The sequence below is a fragment of the Trachurus japonicus genome, chromosome 13 (assembly GCF_045865225.1).
Source record: "Trachurus japonicus isolate A0001 chromosome 13, Traja_1.0".
NCBI classification, from domain to species: domain Eukaryota; kingdom Metazoa; phylum Chordata; class Actinopteri; order Carangiformes; family Carangidae; genus Trachurus; species Trachurus japonicus.
Genome location: NC_140919.1, coordinates 16,459,633 through 16,478,585, shown reverse-complemented (window position 1 = coordinate 16,478,585; position 18,953 = coordinate 16,459,633). Strand labels below are relative to the sequence as shown.

Here is an 18,953-nt window from a genome sequence, read left to right as displayed (position 1 = left end):
ATTGAACCTCTGCAGCCAGATGTGGTCATTAGGATATTTTTGAAGCAACTGCAAACATTGAATTAATTACAGCAGAGAGTGATAATCACATTCTGTCTGTGCCTGCATGGCCTGATGGGTAATTTCCTTGCCAAACAGAATCAGACAGTCAGCTGAAGATGGACCTCCCTCCCCATCTCCCTCCTCTTCCTCCTCCTCCCTCAGTGTCTGTCCGTCAAATCTGTCGACACTGTAAAGTCAAACCACAGAGGGAGTATCAGGTGTTGACAGGTCCCTTTGTCTACTAACCCCCTTTTTATAGCCCCACCTGTGCTCACGTGGGAAACGGACACGTCAACAGTAAAAGGCCACATGCAGAGCCGACGCTGCCCTGTTGTTACTCAATATGGGTCAACAACAACACACATGGCTGACTGAGCGATCTGACAACCAGCGCCTGCATCTCAACAGGTACAGATTGCGTGCAGTGAGTTTCAACCTGCTTTAGTTTTTCGGAGGAGGATGACTGCAGCGAAGTCAGCTCGTCGCTCTGCCCTCGTTCTGTCACGTCACGTTTTAACAGCCAACAAAACCCAAGGCAAATAAAACAAACAAACAAGTAAATTATCTGTGAGGAGCGGAGCGGGGGGATCCCGGGCTTACGATGGCATCAGCGGCTGCTGCCGCGAGGCGTGATAATCCTCTTGTGCCGCAGAGCAGCTCACAGATCAGAGGGAGGATAATCTGCTGGAGATGTGACATATACCCTCGAGTAGTGTTCCAATGATATATTGTTTGTGGCCTTATTGTTTTAATTAAACGTCAGATGCGAGGCGTTTTTTTGTTGTTGTTCCACACACCCAGTGATGATTTTAGAGACACTTCTATTCAGGCAAAAAAAAAGAAATAAAAAATCGCATCATTTCTGGAGTTTGGCAGCACAAAATAGTAGGTATGAATCAACATGAGCTTTTAGTAACCAGCACTTGAGCATCAATACGCCGCACAGCTTCATTTAACAGCACTGCTGCTGCACTCTGCCGACTCGGCTCCTTCGTTCAGCCCCCTCCCTCCTCCCCTCCCCCCTCCGGTCTCCCACTGCCCTACTGAACAGCAGAGCGAAGACATGAGCGGTGCTCAGAGCAGACCGTCAGACTGTGCCACATCTTTTACATCACACACACACAGCACACGGACATAATAAACAACACAGATCAAGCTGGATATCCTAAACTACCATACTCACATTGATCTATCTGGCCCTGCACAAACACACACATAACACACACACACGCAACGCCAAGAGGCTGTAAATCTTCATGGTCTGGTGAACGCAGACAGTGGAGAGGCTGTTGTTGATGCAGCTCAGGTTCACGTTTGGCTTTTAAATCATTGGTTAACCGTTGTCTCCATCAGTGAGTGAGTGCGGCTGATAAAACGTGGCCTGGAGACAACGCAGAGGAGGGAAGAAAAAAAAACAGAAAACACAACAGATTCGTCAACACGATGCACCTGTTAGGAGTGGAGAGCAGACAGGCTGCAGGCTGACAGCAGGTGACTGGTGTCTCACCGTCTGCATCACCTTGAATCCAGTATACAGTACTTCAAAGATTTCAAGGATTTTGGGTGTGTATGTTTCAGGTTAGACGCTCTATTCAAAATCACAATGCAGATTTGAAGTGAAATAAATGACAACAACATCAAAACCTCAATGAATATAATGATATCCACTTTAAACAAAAATCTAGATCATTATCTGGAGACTTTTATTTTGATAAGCCAGATTTCATCATCTATAGGTTAAAGCCATTCAACCTTTTTTGTCTTGTGACCCCATTTTTATACATCATACATTTCTGGCGACTGTCAATGAAGATGCACCAGCTCATATTCTTATATGCTGCATTTTATTTGAACTCGATTCATATTCGCAAAAGTGAAAGTATAGAATACAGTTGTTTAAGATTGTGTGTGGTGTTTTTAATCACAATTTTAAAAAGAATAATTTAAGAATTGTAATTTTTTGTAATTACTAGACATTTCAGGCAACCCCTTTTGAATTCCAGGCGACCCCACGTTGGGTCCCGACCCAAGGTTGAAAAACACTGGGTTAAAGACTGAAATATCAGGGCAACTACATTTTGCACAGCGTTAGTTATATGACTTGGAAAACAAATGTTTGTTCCCCAGCAAACACTTCTTTCTTTTAGTGTTGCATTAGCACAACAGCTCATGTCCTTGATCGCCAAGACGCATTTGTGTTGATTGTTCTAATTAACGTTACATCAGAGCAGAAAAAACTAAATCCATTTTACTGGCTGATTGAGTCAAATCTCCTTTTTCTTATTTATCAAACGTCAGCTCAGCCGCAAAACACAACAACACAGACGCGTTTCGCCTGTTGATTGGATTGCTCTTTCAGTTTCCTGTCAAACAAACACACACAAACACACACAGACACCTACACATTTACATGGACTTCATTATACCAAACCAAATGAATGGTTTCAGTGGAACAGATTGGCGTGATATCTGCTTTCCCTGGTGGAAAATAACCTGAACATCCCTCTCCTTCTCTGACACGCCACGTTTCTGCATCCCTCTCTCTCTATCTCAACTTTTTTCCACAATGGGAACATTTCTATGGCAACCGGTCGCCATGTAACAATGCCTCCCGGCAGGCTTGCACGCTTCAATCACTGATGATGTCACGCACTCAAAACACAAACCCGACGGCCACCACAACAACCAGATGAATGATGACTCTTGCACGTGCACTCGATGTAGACGAGACTACGTCAGAGACGGGGCTCTTTGCATCACTGCAGCCGAATTCAATCTCACTTGTTGCATTGTAAAACATCTGAGGTAGAGAGGGAAGGGGGGCAGGGGGAAGGTACTTAAAGTGCAAAGCATTCGACAGCCCTTCCTCTTTAAAAGAGATGTGATAAGATCAGCAGTCCAGCCAAACCTGTCTCTCACCACCACGGCCAGTATTCAATAACAGCCGGCCCGCTCCGTGAGGACCGAGAGGCTGCATTTCATAATGGATCACTTAGACGCCGCTAATCGTCACCTCGCTGGCTCACTGCGACACATCAGATTCACACCCAGATGGTGCGCCTGATGGATGGATAAAAAGAGGCAAGGTGGATTCATCATCCTCATTACCATCATCATCATCATCATCTGAGACAATTATAAGCATCCCATTGCCTTAAAAAAGCACAGCCAGTACTTTGCCTTAAGGTCCAGGGATTCTGCATATAAATACAGTGCAGGTGATATGCAGCAGAATGAAATGGTTTGCAGCACAACAGAGCGCCATAAAAGAACATTTTCTTTACAGCTGTGATTAGAGAAAAAGACAACACAAGGTCTTTGAAATTATTCTCCCACTGACAAAGCTAAACCGACAACCAAAAAGTCACTGGAGCCTGTTCGAGCCTGTTAATCCACCTAAATCTGCCTCTAACAGGCCAGAATCCAGCAGAAAAGGAAACTGTGTCTGCAGGCTTTTGACTTGTATTAAATATTTAAGGTAGCTGGAGTTGATCCAGCCAACAACAGTTAAGTCTCACTGACCGCACCTCTCAGGAAGAACTTTCATTTTACATTTTGTCCAAAGGCGAGCAGCATTACATTACACTCTGTATCACATGAGATTCCATTCATTAAAAATCCTAAATTAAAAATTAATTGCTAATTATGCTGAATGACTTGCAAATAATTAGAGACCAACTGGTTAACACTAATGAAAACTAAAATGGAGAGAGAACTCAGAGTTGAAACACACATTAAAGACTTGGATGGCTTGATTAATAAGGTAATTATTAAACCAGGAAGGGTTGAGAAAATAATTTTCTGCTTCACATGGCGCATTACATTTCAGACTGTCAGCTTTGATTAGCCGTATCTGCTAGGTGCCCACCTAGGTTTTGGTGCACTGGGCTGCTCGTAGCCTGGCTAAAATCACGTGAGGTGATGTATGCAGAACATCCCATAATTCATATTAGAAGAAAAACCAATACCTAAGAACTTTATTTTTCACAAATTAGCTAACTGAGACTGACTTTTCATTACATTGTAGGTAAAACATAATAGTGCAGGCTGATTTAAACACTTAGGCACAGTATAAATGTCTTTTTATCGCTTGTGTGGCCACATATGGCAGATAAAACAAAATTATCTAACAATTATTTGACAAACTACTACTAAAAATTATATTTAGAATCTATTGTAGGGGGTTGTTAAGTTAGTTTATTTACTAAATGGATCATATTACAGCTACCTGGGGGGCTTTAAATATACTATACAACCCTACTGTATCTAACACTTAATTAATACAGTCGGCAATTCTGATGTGGTTTGCTAACTGTACTAAGTGTATCCTAAAAGGTCACAAAAACAACAGGGATAGACCGATTATCAGCATGTCCAATGATATCGGCTGATGTATGCGGCAATTTCACCATAATCGGTATTGGACATTTTTTTCACCAATAACTGATCAAATAAATTTATTCTAAAATGTGCTGCTTTGGCTCAGATGCAGTCGTCTCTCTGCGTGAAGTCGCCACTGAACTGGGTTTGTGTTGGTGTTTGTGTCATTCTACAAAAATATGGGGCCCTAGTTTCTTAGACCAGGTGAAGTCTAACATCAGCGCAGCTTCGCCACGCCAACGGGGTGTGGCCCAGGTCCATTTCGCAAGATTGGTGGGCCGCGCAGTCAGACTTAGACCAGCGCAGCCCCTCCCCTCGTCCCTCCCACCGGCGCAAACGGCAAAGAGGGAGGAGAGAGGGCGGGAGGGAGACAGGAGGAGGAGAAGTGGGATTAACACAGCCGATTCGGATCTTCACCAATCAAAGGAGCTCCTCTCCTCACCTTTAACTGCGCGGCGGGTGATGCGCACTGCAAGTTTGTCATTTTATACTTTGACATGGACGGAGGAGACAGCGACGCCAGAGGCCGAACCTCTCCCAGGAGGAAACAGCTGTTTTGGTCCGGAGGTCCGAGCTCAGAGTGGCCGAATAATGAGTTTACTAATATACTTAACCAGGATTGATCTGATACACTGAGAACCCCTGCCCAATGTAAGAAACAACAACTAATAAACTAATAAAGAAACTCACATTTATTCATTTCAATGTATTATTCCCTGTGTAAGACAGATGAGAGGTGTAGCCTACACTAATCACAACATAAATCAGCGTAAAGGACGCACGCTCTCTCTCTCTCTCTCTGTCCTCCTCTCTCTCTCTCTCTCTGTCCGTCTCTTTTTTTCTCTTTTTTTCTGTGATAGAGATGCTGAGTATACTGTAGTAGGCTATATACTGACTATCTGATACCGAGGCTGTTGTGGTGGGCTAAGAGAGATGAAGATTTGTGTTTTGTTTTTCATTACGGCTGCGTGATGCGGTCGCTCGCGCGAATGAATTAACAAGTAAATAAATAAATAAAGCGATCATCACAAGGGCAGAGTGGTATCTCAACACGGCAGCGACATGCAGTCATCCACCCTCAGTCCTGCTTGGGACATCCACAGCTGCTTTTCAGTGCCAGTTCGTCCCTGCTGTGTTAATTCAGGTGGAGTTTCCATTACGCGTGCCACAGCCTTTGATCTCTGCTTTGATCTGACGTCAGATGTGACGGGACAATCTATATAGATATAAATTCACGTGTTGATTCCATTAGTTGCATTAAATAGTGGTTATTGTGGATATTTATTGCATTGAAATGTGTCTGGAACTGTGGAGATCTGCCTGTGAGGTCTTGGTGACGTGTGTGCACTGCAGGTCAGTCAGCCAAACTTCCACTGCACCTGCTGCGCTCCGCCCTGCGCTGAGAGTAGACCTGGTTGGAGGTGGCGAGCTTTCAGCGCAACCTCGGCGGGACATTTTCGCACAAAACTTCCACTGCACCAAGCTGAATCTGTGACGCCTCCCCCTGCTGCGCGGCCACGCCTATCTCAGCGCAGCGCGATCTGCCAATCTTCCAATCTGACTTTGCGCTAGGCTGCGCTGGTCGAAACTTGCATTAGACCAGCTGCGTTACCTTGCGCCACCTGCGCTGCGCCAGCAAACTAGGGCCCATGGTCTTTTTATCACAGATTTTTACAGTGTAGAAAAAACCCAAACAATCACTATATTGTATTCAGTCTGATCCCAGGTGTGTTATTCTAAATTATGACACCGACGTTTTCATTTTTACTGCAAATGAATATCGGTTCTAAACATCGGTTATCAGTTAAAAACCATATCGGTCGAACCCCTAAAAAGCAACACCCATCCGAACAAGTTAGTTATTCCTTTTCAAACAGTAAAGTTGTTGTTGTATGGGGCGGTGCGTGGTGCAGTGGTTAAGACGGCCGCCCCATGTAGAGGCTATAGTCCTCAACGCAGGCGGCCCCGGTTCGAATCCTGCGTCGGGCAGCCCTATTCTGCATGTCATTCCCCCTCTCTCTGCCTCCCCCTTTCCTGTCCATCTCTACTGATCTATCAAATAAAGGCAAAAAAAAGCCAAAAAAATATACTTAAAAATAAATAAATAAATAAAAATAGTTGTTGTTGTATACTGTGTTTTATTGGAATTGTGTCACAGTTCACAAATCCCATATTATCAGAAATTGCCCTACCATATTTCAAATAATGGTTTCAAAGTCCTGCGAAGTGATGGCAAAGCTAGCAATACATTAGCATCCAGGCTAATTAATCTGAAACAACAATCTGTTCTTTTAAACAATGCCTGAAGGCTTAACATTTAATTAAAAGGGATGGTTCAACATTTTGGCAAATTCGCCTATTGCCATAATGCCAATAGTCATAGCAGTTGGTTCATTACCTTTAATTATCGGTGCATGTTGTTTTGAGATCCGCAGAGCAGAGACGCGAGCTGCTCAGCGAACACAATGGAGGTGAATGGTACAGGTTCCCTGTCCTTCATCAAACGCATCAAATACCAAAATGCCAAAATGTTGAGCTATCCCTTTAATGTTAAACTAGCGCCAGGGTCTGCCCAAGCCTCCATGGGGCCCTAAAAGCGAAATCTTATTTATTCATTTACACACCTGCAACAAACTTCATCATTCCAGCCTGGCATGTTTTCAACCCAATCTTTGGTTTTTAATCTGAAATAGTCGCAAATTCAGCTAAAAGTGCAGCCTGGGGTTGACTTACACTTCACATTCAAAGTGATAGTACCAAGTGGGATGCTAGGTAAATAAAGTAAATTGAACTGTCTACTTAACCTGTATAACTCAGGTGTATTTGTGTCACCATGGATTCTGCAGATATTGGATGACTGCGGTTTGTGGTATCTTTGGCTCTCCCAAAAATGTATCAACACTGGTTGGCTGGAGCTAACTGTTGAACAGAGACTAAAAGATCGGTTCCCACAAAGTGAAGTTGGTAGCATGACGTCATGTCATGTGACATTTATATAGAGCTTAAACAAGAGTTCAAATTAGAAAAGTACCTCTGTGTCCAAATCCAACGTATAGACAGGCCATCTGCAATTTTAGAGTGAATAACACTAGAATACCAAAAGTCATTGGAAGGTATAAAGGCCCACATAGAAGTCAGAGGTTTGTAACATTTGTTAAAGCAGAAGTAAGCGGAATGTTTGTGTTAATATAAGTCTTAAATAGTTATATCTTCCGACAGCAATCACTTACATAGAGTGTTTGGTCCGAAACACGGGTCTGTCAGTCACTCTGCTCTGCTGTAAGCCGAGGAGAAAACTTATTGTATACTTCCTTGTATCCTACAAGCTTTATCCAATGAGGAGAGAGAACGGCATGAAGGGCTGTGTGTGCAGCCAAGGGATGCGCGTGGATGTGGTGACGTAGAGACGAGGACCAATAGATCCATGATGAGGGCGGGAACTGCTAACTCCATCGGCTGACAAGAAGTTAGCCAAAACGACCGGATCGCTTACTTCTGCTTTAAGATAACCGTCTTGGTAATGAGTTTCATATTTTATTTGAGTGCAAGGAAGAACACAAGTATTATAAATTTCAGAGAAAAATATCTCCCAAAGCATTATGTTAGTCGCCATCTATGTTTAAACTAATCTTGTTACTACAGGCTGATAAAGCAAAAGTTATTTATAAGTTAGGTGCCTTTCTGAAGAGTGTCCTTCCTTTGTTTAAGTGATATTTTATTATTTATTTATCTTTTTGTTTTTCTGTTTCTTTTTTCCTACAATTGTCAGAGATGGAAAGCATTTTCAACTAAAAGTAACAAAATAAGCCAATGCTTTGCAACAATTAAGGGTTTTTGTAGTTACGCAGGATTTCTCCAGGGATCGTCAGAAGCTACGAAGTCACTATAGCTTTAAAAAAGTCAATTGCTCTTTGGGGCCCCCTAGTGGTCACGGGGCCCTAAGAAGGTGCTTAGTTCGCTTATGCCTTGGGCCTGTGTTGTCGATTTCTGCTACTTTTCAAGAACTGCTACGTTGTGGTTTTGCACATGCGCAGAGGCGATTTTTCAAGTTTCATTTCCACGCCCATATTTTTTTGAAACCGTGTGTTGCAGCTCGTCAGTCCACGCTGTTGTTAACAGTCTGCAAATTCTGAATAATTGTCGATAATATGACATGTACTACTGTTGTATTATTGGTAAGCACTTTTTGCACATGTTTATTTATCTATTTATTTATTTTTTATTTGCACGTGTTACGTTAATTTTCTAGCCTTTAGCAACATGTTCACGTCATCATCAACAGTGAAAATGTCCTTCCTTATTCTATTTGCTTTTAGCCTTTCAAAGATGTATCAGTAGTCTTCCATGAATGCATAGAGTAGAGGGAGCATTATTTGATTGGACTATCAAAATATGCTACCCCTGAAATAAATGTCATTACACTTTTTGTACATTAGACACATGAGAGAAGAAAGCACTTACTTTATGCCTTCATTCGATATACAAAGGTAGAAAACCATAAAGTAGCATTTTTTGATAGGGTAGCGAGACAGACCTATCGGTTTATGTGGCGGTAGCAATTTCCGACAAAGCAGCATAAATCGACAGAACACCTGACTGTAGCGCTAGGCTACGTCAGTTAAACCAGGCTATGTTAACTAAACTAGACTATGTAACAAAACCATACCAGATTTCTGAAGAGACGGCAAGAGAGTAAAAAAAAAAAGAAGAAGAAAAATGAAGAGAGGGAGAGCACCTCGCTGAAGTCCAGTACGCCCAAAGGTGCTGTCAGAATCAGTCTGCGCGCCAAGCAGGTCCGCGTGCTTCCCAAAAGCGCGAGGTCAGACAGGGAGCTTGCCGCGCTCCAGTCCACGCGCAACGAACCGTCAACCGCCACTGTCAGGAGGAAGAGAGCCACGTGAAAAAGAAAATAACAAAGCACAAAGCTCCGAAACCACATTATCGATCCATATTTTTAAAAAATGTAACTAATTCACTATTATGACAACAACGCGTCCACTTTGACGTAGCGGCAAAAACGCTGTTGTTCATAATACGTGTGTTTCTATCGCTACAACTATGAGTTATAGTTGCAATCACCATGCCAACCCATGCCACCATAGGGGGTTTCCAGGGCAGCCACTGAGGGGCGATGACTATTAAAGGGAATGTAAGGTTGCCTATATCTCACTGCAGTTTCCCCCGAAAAATAAACAAACCAGACGGTTTTCTGATAAGAGATGCATCGTAGCCCGCAAACAACGGGGCCGAGGGGGGTTGAAAAGAGAGATTCAAAGTATTTAATTGGAAAAATAAATAAATAAACAAACAAACAAAAAAAACAGCTCAAATGTATTTCAAAGGAATTTGTTTGAAGATTTCATATACATTTTAAATAGTTTTTACAGCACCCTCAGGATGTAGTTAGGCTTTCACTGAGGGTGCTGTGGAACTAAAATAAAAAATATAGGAAAAAAGCTCTTTGGGCTTGTACCATGCATGCACTTTCAAAGGGTTTACTTCTGGAGCACCCATCCTTTATTTCTATTATGTATGGTACAAGTCAAAGTGTTCGGGCTCGGCCTTAACAGGAACCTTTTTGTTGCAGCAAACTCTGTAGAGATTACTTGTAGTGAGATAACATAGGGGGGTGTAGGAAGGGGAGAGGAGGGGGAGGGTGTTTATCCATGCACTTTAAAGCCATGCCATGTCATGCAGGTAAGGCTCTGGCTGCAGTCCAAGCCTGTTTGATATTTTATGAAGTTGGTTCTGCTTTGTCAGAGGAGGAGAGGTAAGCGGTTACTATAAAAACATAATAAAAAGCACAGAATAAGGGACATGCCTGAGATGGCATCAGTTGTAGATATAGGCTCCTACACTGTCACGTTGTCTACCCCTCCACATGTTGTCCAGCTAATACAAATTTCTCACCATGAACCAGAAACAGCTTCTACAACAACAACCCAGCAGCGCCACAAATGTCACTGAGTAACCTCCTGGTCGCTAAACGTCACTTTAATGGCATACAGGTATGGATTATGTGAGTTTAACCTTTCTAACAGCTGCTATCGTCGTGACCCCGAACAGCCTCCTGGACCACAGAGGACCAGAGGTGCTTAGAAACCGTCTGCAGGTGGTGTGTGTGTGTGTGTGTGTGTGTGTGTGTGTGAGAGTGTCTGTGTGTGTGGATGAGGCCTGGCACCGTCAAACACACCTATACAGCAGATTTCAGCACCCTGGACAGCTCCAGTCCAGTCACACATAAAAGAGACTCTTTTCAAAATCAGATTTGCAAACAAAACAAAACAAAAAAACAGATTAAGAGGCGGGCCCCTCTAAATGTCAGAGCCGGGCTCCTCTTTCCAGCCCTCCACTCCGCTGCAGGGGGAAGCGTTTCTAGTTACTGTCGGTGAAAAGAACAACTGTCCGGCACCCGGCTCAAATACTGAGCCCAATATCAACACCTCCTCCGGGTCAAAGACCTGCCGTTTAGCGCGCCGAGCTCAAGTTGCCCACCAGCAGAATTCAATATGTTGCCATTTAATTGGGTGTGATGAGATCAGGTGGCTATACCCCTCGAGGGTGGAGGGGGGGGGGGGATGCTTTGTGTTTGCTGAATCTGGGGCATCCTTATCAATGAATGAAAAGTATTGTGAGGGGTGAGGGTGAGTGAGGGATGCACACGTGGATTGATGAGAATGATGTGACAGTCACTTGAGCCCAGTCTGGGTTTGCTTTTCATTTATTTATGTATTTATTTATGTAAATTGTGACACGGCAGCAACTTTTTAATTGTCAGGAAACGCTCATGTTTCACACGCGTGTCGCCTCCTCGTGTGATGAATGTTTTCTTACTGAGACACTGATTGTGCACAGAAACAGGCCTGGTGTTTGTTTGCACTAATCAGCACTTATAGTCAGTGTTGCATATGTGGGGTTTTTTTTTGCTGCATTGACCCCAGAGTCATTGCAAAGACACAACTGAAATCACTGCTGGAAATAAAGGGACAAATAAAACACTGGTGCATTCTGGGTGCGTTCGTTCTTGCTGCAACTTGTGGCAGCTCATCCTCCATCTGTGGCTGATCTTTTCATTTGTTCCACGTCTTTTTATCTTAATGAATCTCCAATACCCCCCCCCTCCAGCTCCTCCTCCCCCTCCTCCTGCATGCCTGTGATCTCTGCGCCTCCTCCTCCTTCTTCTCCTTCTTTCCCTCGGAGACAACGGCAATCGCAGTCATTTTCTGTTATTTTTATTTATTTATTTAGCCTATTTTACTCAGGTCTCACTCTCTCTCTCACACGCACACACACACACACACACCTTCTATCTGTGTAGCTGCCGTTGTCGTGGAAACTGCAGATGGAGAGACCTCTGCCTGCCGCGCATCTCTTCTCTGTGAGACTTTATGAGCGAATCAACACAATTAGGTCAAGACCAGCAGCAGCAGCGGCGGCGACGTGTCTCCCACAAACACACACACACACACACACACACACACACACACATATATATACACACAGGCTAAAAGATGCGAGTCAAACAGGTGGCTGCGATTAACCTACTGTATATATGTATGTATGACAAAAACGCGCAGGAGCGTGCACGCCTGTGGTGCTGGTGCCGGTGGCTTCGTGGGACCACGGGGCATGTGTCCTTTTACGCAGCTCTCCGAGACAAGGAGACGGGGACAAGGAGGCGCCATAATCATCAAGTGACTGAGGCGACAGATTACACAACCAATTAGAGGCGGAGCGGCGGATCTGTTCTGTGTGCGTGGATGTGACGGATGGATCAGAGTGGAAGGTCGAAGATGGATGGATGGAGGGATGGATGGATGGATGTGGGGCAGGTTTGACTGATGGAGGCTATATTGTGGTGTTGGTGGTTGGGGGCAACATCTACGCGTCAGAGGTCGTGGTCTTTCTAGAGCATCCACAGAGGAGCGACATCAAGCCTGATGGGAGACACAGACACGTAGATGCTCTATACGGCCGAGGTGTAAACAACCGTGAGAGCCAGTGGATGCGGTGGCAACAGGAAGCCCGTCTCTTGGCAACAAGCTGCTGCTGCTGCTGCTGCTTGCTGCTGCATGTGTGAGCCCAGAGTCCCCTTTCAAAACGTGCACGCATCCCGTGTATTTTCACTTTAACGCCAAGAGGAGATTCCTTAGAAATAAGCAGTGATGTATAAGCCGAGGGTTTTATTGTTATGATCATGTCCTGCGTGCGTAAAAGGAGCAGAAACGTGTCCTACCTTGCAACTAAACTGGGTCAGCGCGGTCAGAACCATCGTGTCCGGATGTGTCTCCTCCTCACACACACACACAAACAAACACAAACACACACACTAAACAAAAACGGCCGTTTATCAAAAGCAGCAGCAGCAGCAGCGCATCCCTCAGCGGTGTCAAGAGCGAGCGCCTCTGCCTTCCCTCTCCGTCTCAGCCTGGCGTGCTCACCAAAAAACCTTCTTGCAACTCTCGTAGCATCGCGATGTTTAGGCTGCAGATACCAGCCCCTCACCACCACCACCACCACTAAAACACTACCCCCCTCCCTCCCTACCTACCTCCTGCATGCGTACATATAGGGCTACACCATGTAACCTCTACTAGCAGAGACTGAGACTTGTTCAAATATACCGCACATATAAGATGAGGTTGTTAGATGTATTAGGCTCCTTATTCGCATTATGCATATATATGACTCAGCAGCAGCAGCAGCGCTGTCATGTGTCACAGCATGCTGTGCACCACAAGCACCCAAATTTCTCCCATAAAGCCTCTGCACCCGTGAAAGGCTGCAGCAAAACAAAATGCGTAAAAAAAAAGGAAAAGAAAAAAGAAAGAAAAAAAGAGAGAAAACAGAACCAGGCTTCCTTCCCAGCGTGCTTTATTTAATAAGAGCAGATTAAAAACAACTCTTACCAACTGGCGATTTGGAGCTGATACAGCCCATTGTCTCAGCTGCATGTAGAGCCTCTTTACACTGGAAGCAATCTATCAACAAAATAATGTTTCCTGCCCTATACAATCTCTCCCCTCGTGTTAAGAGAAACGACCAGCGTACCTCACTGATCGAAAGCCTCTGTCACTCTCCTCCTCATCTACGGAGGCTCCGCTGGGTTCCGGCGCGAGCGAGCGAGCTCAGACCTCCGGAGTGACGCCGAGGGCGGGGGGGGGGGAGTCCAGCCATCATCACTTCTGCTCCGCGTTGACTTGCTTCAAATCCATATATGTAGCCTATATATGTATGTATGTATGTAAATGCATAAATAAATAAATAAAAGTGTTTGGTTTTTATTTATTTATTTATCTATCTTTTTATTTTTTATTTTTTTTTACTTTTAGTTGAGTCTCGGTTCTACGTCACCGGTTGCAGGGTCGAGTCCTGCGGTTCAGGCTCAGGTTCAGGTTCAGCACCACAGCGGACGGACAGCTCCACGTCGAGCGGCACCATGAGTCTCGGTCCCGGCCTGAGGTGTTGTGTTGTGTTGAGGGGTGGGTTGGTGGGTTGGTGGGTGTAGAGGGGGGGGGTCTACTGCTGCTGCTGCTGCTGCTGCTGCAGGCTCCCGCGGGGGTTCCCTCTCCTCTCGGTCCCTTTAGCCCCGGTCAAAGTCACACAAAGCTGCACAAGCACCGACCACCACGACCACTACCACTACCACCTCCACGGATCACGGATCTCCGGTTCCCCCAGCGTGATGCGCTCTTGGTTGCATGTGCGTGTATGCGGTGAAGTGAACCACCGACCGGAGGGGGTGACACGTTGATACAGAAATCCCACGCTTCACCGCTTAGATATATATATGTGTACAGCCCCCCTCACCCCCACCCCACCCGGCCCCGCCCCCTCCCCTCCGGAACGGGTTTCCGCCTCCTTGTGCCGTTTGTCTGTGCTAGGTAGAAGCGGAAGGAGACGTGATTGGCTGGTGTCACCTTACATGCCAGCCCCGACATGGTGGGGAGGGGGGAGGGGGTGAGGGCGGGGTTAGTGGTGCGAGCGCAAGAGGAGCAAGTTGTCAACTCAGGGATTGCGTTTCCCCCTCATCCATAAATCAGCTGACATCATGATAAAGAGGCAACACGGTGCTTATGTCAACAGGTCTGAATGGGAAAATGCAGCCTGGAGCGCAATAATAAGAATAAGAACAACAATAAGAACAACAATAATAATAATAATAATAATAATAATAATAATAATAATAATAATAATAATAATAATAATAATAATAATGTGAGACATTGACTTCTTTTTCCCCTTATGGAGAATAATCTTGGTCCTGTAAATGCGCGGGAGCTCTGGTGTTGCAGTGTGATGTAATAATGAGACCGGTCCAATTATGTATATGTGCGGAAGGTAACAATTTTCACACGCGAGTCTCTGGAGATCACAGAGTACAGCCTATACTACACAGTCCACGCGTCTAAATATAGACACCGTGGCCAGAAATAATCCTTTAGGGTCAATCAGACTGACCCTTTCCTCCCTATTGGAAGTGGGCGTGAGTGATTTAAAGAAGAAAGAAGGGTCCATTGTGGCCTTTTTGAAAGAGACCTATTCTGGTCTCCATGCAGGTTGAAGCTGGAGCATCTTCTTCACTGCGCCTATTATGTGACACCAGAGAGCGGAGCAGATCCACCCGGGGGTCCTCCTCCTCCTCCTCCTCCTCCTCCTCCTCCTCTGAGAGACAAGCTTTCAATTCATCCACCACCGACTCGGGCCTGAATGGCACGGCACGGCACACATAGGCTATACACGGGTACACTGTGTGCGCTCGGTTACAATTAAAGAGCCACATTTACTTACCCGCACAGATTATGATTTACTCATGATGTACTGATCCTAATCATGCGCACCGAGCTGCACAGTGTGATATTTTTTTAATGAAAGGATCAACAAATGTTTCATTAAATTTACCCCAAATTACGCAGAGAATTACGCACAGTGGAGGTTTAGTGGGTCTTGGTGACGATACACTTGAATTTCAGCCCTTTACAGAAAAGTATGAGGGGAGGATGCCTTTTTTGATTCGTTCAAAATCTAAAAGCTATTGGCAGCGAAACACCCAAAGGGAGAATTAAGGATCTTCGTCGTCGTGCGTAAATACGCGCGTTGAAGACAAAGAATTGCGCAGAGTGAGCCTGAACAGTGTCTTTCAGTGTCACCATGAGAACATTCAGAGATCATAAATTACCAATACTCAACTTAACTGACTGACAGGGGGAAAAAAGTCCTAAAAGTGGAAGATAAACTTTAAATCCAGACACTAAACATGTGTCAGACTTTATCTCCGCCTGATGTGTGATTCTTTCCCCCCTCAGAGCTGCTGTGATCTGCTCTGCTCCCTCTCTCATCCTGCACTGCGCACTCAGCTCTCATTTCATAACACATCACAGTTGCGGCAGAGCCAGAGCTCATTTACCCCGATCGCTTGCTGCTCCTTTTTCTGTGCCGTAACAACACACAATGGCATTGCATGTATGTCTGGTGCTCGAGCGCCACCGACAGGACGCGCCGAGGCACAGGAGGCTGCAGGGAGGAGGAGGAGGAGGAGGAGGAGGAGGAAAAGGAGGGGGAGTGGAGTGGGGAGCCTGTTGCGCAGTACAGTACAGTACAGTGTGTGACTGCAGAGCTGTGCTGCATGGGGGAACATGAGGAGATGCCGTAATCACAGCCTGAACAGCATCACTGCAAACCTCTCATACAAATACGTAACATACAACTCACTCCAGTGGTTTGTATCAGACACTGTTGCACCTGAAGTAAGCGTTGTGTTGTGCATTTGAATCCACATTTATATGGCTGTTTTATCCACTAATATAAACCATTTATCAACGTGCAATAAATTGATAAACAAAACAGGACAGCTATCTGTTGAATTGCCTCTTAAATTGACCTGGGATCAGTCTGATAGATGGTTGGGTGTCTGTGCATGAAATGATGAAAAACAAAATCAGGTTGTTCCAAAGTTTGTGGTTTGTTTAAGTGGATGAGAAGCTTTTTTTTATCAAAGTGGTGCAGCTTTGGATTTACATTCTCAACACAAGTATTTAAAAGTTTGTTGGACTGCAGCTGCAACGTAGAGTTCAACATCAGGGTTGAATTGTTTTGCGGTACACCTGGTGTTTCTATAAGATACGAGCAGCGTGTGACTGAACCATGAAGCACTTAACTGGCACATTGGGGGTGAAACTGAGTTGAATATATTATATGCAATCTGAATCTGAATCTGAAATATAGTTTTAATTAAAGCTTTCAGTCGTGGATCTGCTTATTTCTGCAGATCGAGGTGGTGAGAGAGAGAGTGATTAAAAAAGAGTGTAAAGATTTAAGAGGCTGAAACTACGGCAGCCCTAAGAGGTCAACACACTGCAACTATACTAGACACTGACACTTATTTATTATACCCATCTCCACACATCTTTATTATGAATGTATTTGTATATATTTTCACAGTTTCTTTTTAACCTGGTTATTTTTCTTGTAGTGTTTGATCCACATGTTTTTATTGTGGCCCGATGCAACGTAATTTCATTCTGCCAGTGCATGACAATAAAGAAATCTGAATCTGAACTCAAGTAAACACCTGCAAAGACACAAATGTGACGTGTGGGTGAAAAAGAGTCACCGCTCAGGTTCTTGAAGTTAATGTCTCTTCATTCAAGTTGTGCACAGAATCTCCCACAACAGAGTCATGAGAGAAGAGCTTCCTGAACAGAAAAAGTCAAGTACAACGCATACTGCGACGTTATTTCTTACGTTGCAAGGAAGATGTTTTCGAAACTTTACAGTACCTCTAAAAGCCGTTTGCATACCTCCACTATCTTCAAGGTCGCTTTGCTAATTAAAACTGGACAGTTTCTCACAAAACTTTCATGCAAGACAGGACATATGATCAACATGGTTTAAAGGGATAGTTCAACATCTTGGCAAACTGGCAAACCATAATCCCTATAGTTTTAAGAGTAGGTTTGTTACCTTTAATTGTCGGTGCAAGCTGTTTTTAGAATGTCAGAGCAGAGCAACAAGCTGCATTCTCATGGGATTTCTTGGTTTCCTTCATCAAACACATCAAATACACAATCCAACAACTCCAAAACGCTCTGGTGGACATGTTGTGACATTCACCACGCTATGAGATAATAACTGAACGTTATGAGACGGAGTTGTTTTAGAGGTAAATGCAGAGACTGCTTGCCCAAAAAACTGCCCCAGACAGGAACGCGCATCATGAATGTGAATTTACCTCTAAAACAACTCCGTCTCGTAACGTTCTGTTATTATCTCATAGCGTGGTGAATGTGCAGGTCACAACTTGTCCACCAGAGCGTTTTGGAGTTGTTGGATTGTGTATTTGATGAGCTGGATGAGGGAAACCAAGAAATCCCATTAGCCTCCATAGCATAGTTCTGAGCAGCTCACGACTCTGCTCCACCGTTCTAAAAATAGCTTGCACCGACAATTAAAGGTGATGAACCTACTCCTAAAACTATAGGGATTATGGCAATGGGCCAATTTGCCAAAATGTTGAACTATCTCTTTAAATGAACACTCAGTATTTTTCCATCATGATGCAAATTCAAAAAGCAAAACCTCACAAACCAAAAGAGGAGAGAGGAAACAGGGCCACCATACAAATCTTAACAGATAGAGAAAAGAAAAGAGGAAGAAAAAACAACAAGAGGCCAAGTGAACAACACAGACTGGAAGCTGAGTGAGATTTAAACCCTTTACAAAGTGATGTAAAGCAACAAAGACGAGTCCACCTCCAGAAAACTTTACCTTTACTTCATCAGTCACACCTCTGGGTCCAAACCTTCTTTAGCGGAGCCTTTACAGCAGCAGCAATTGACCATAAATCAACCCTCAACCCGTCAGCTGAATAACAGGCCTTCAGCTCACCGGTCTGTGGAGGAAACCAGACCGAAAACCCTGTCGAGCAAAATGTGTGTGTGTGGACGTTTGGACCTGGAGCTGAGTGATGAAGCTTCAGAGAGCAGCATAGAACATCAGGCTGGTGATGAAACAGAGCTCTCCTCCTGCCAGCAGCGCAAACGAACCGTAACATCCATCTTCTCCAGAGTTTCACGCTTCCTCAGTGCTGAGGCCGCAGATAAGAAGGAGATCTTGATCAAGGGAGGCCCCGAAGATTTCAGCTTCTTGGAAAGTCTTGAGAAGGAAGACGAGGACGAGGATGAGGATGAGCTGAGCTGAGGAGCAGCGGAGAACAGCAGAGTGACAGATGCTTTGACCCAGGTGAAAGAAAGCCGAATGTAGGGAGAGCCGGCGTCTCTCCTTGTGGCAGCAGGAGATGTCCTGTCCCCTCAGGGCTTCAAACGCGAGAGCCAGGAGGACGGAGGCAGGAGAGCTGTGATGGACAGGAGTATTCATCTGGAGCAGGAAAACAAGTCAGGGAAGCCATGACAGCTGAAGAGTCCTGGCTCCAACCAGAAAGACAGAGAGGGAGGGAAAGACAAGAAGCAGATTCCTCCATGTCTTCTCATTAGGGATCTGATTTAAAACATTCGGTCTTTATCTGTTAGTGT

General features: G+C 44.7%; 1 protein-coding gene across 6 annotated transcripts in view; it reads right to left on the bottom strand.

The window, feature by feature from the left end:
* The window catches only part of fam131ab (family with sequence similarity 131 member Ab), a 32,178-nt gene extending 13,594 nt beyond the window's left edge, over positions 1-18,584 (bottom strand). Inside the window, exons 1-2 of one of the 6 annotated variants that reach the window (XM_085795008.1) lie at positions 13,474-13,625; positions 9,158-9,297 (exon numbers count right to left, since the gene is read on the bottom strand). Coding sequence is in view for 4 of the 6 variants with exons in the window: in XM_085795002.1 (XP_085651128.1) it covers positions 9,158-9,297; positions 13,332-13,362 (171 nt within the window). In the remaining 2 variants the exon portion in view is untranslated. Of the gene's footprint in view, positions 1-9,157; positions 9,298-12,658; positions 12,861-13,331; positions 13,392-13,473; positions 13,626-18,467 lie in introns of those variants that run through there. The other 5 variants (XM_085795002.1, XM_085795005.1, XM_085795006.1 and 2 more) reach the window with 5 other exon arrangements.
* Positions 18,585-18,953: the final 369 nt, after the last annotated feature.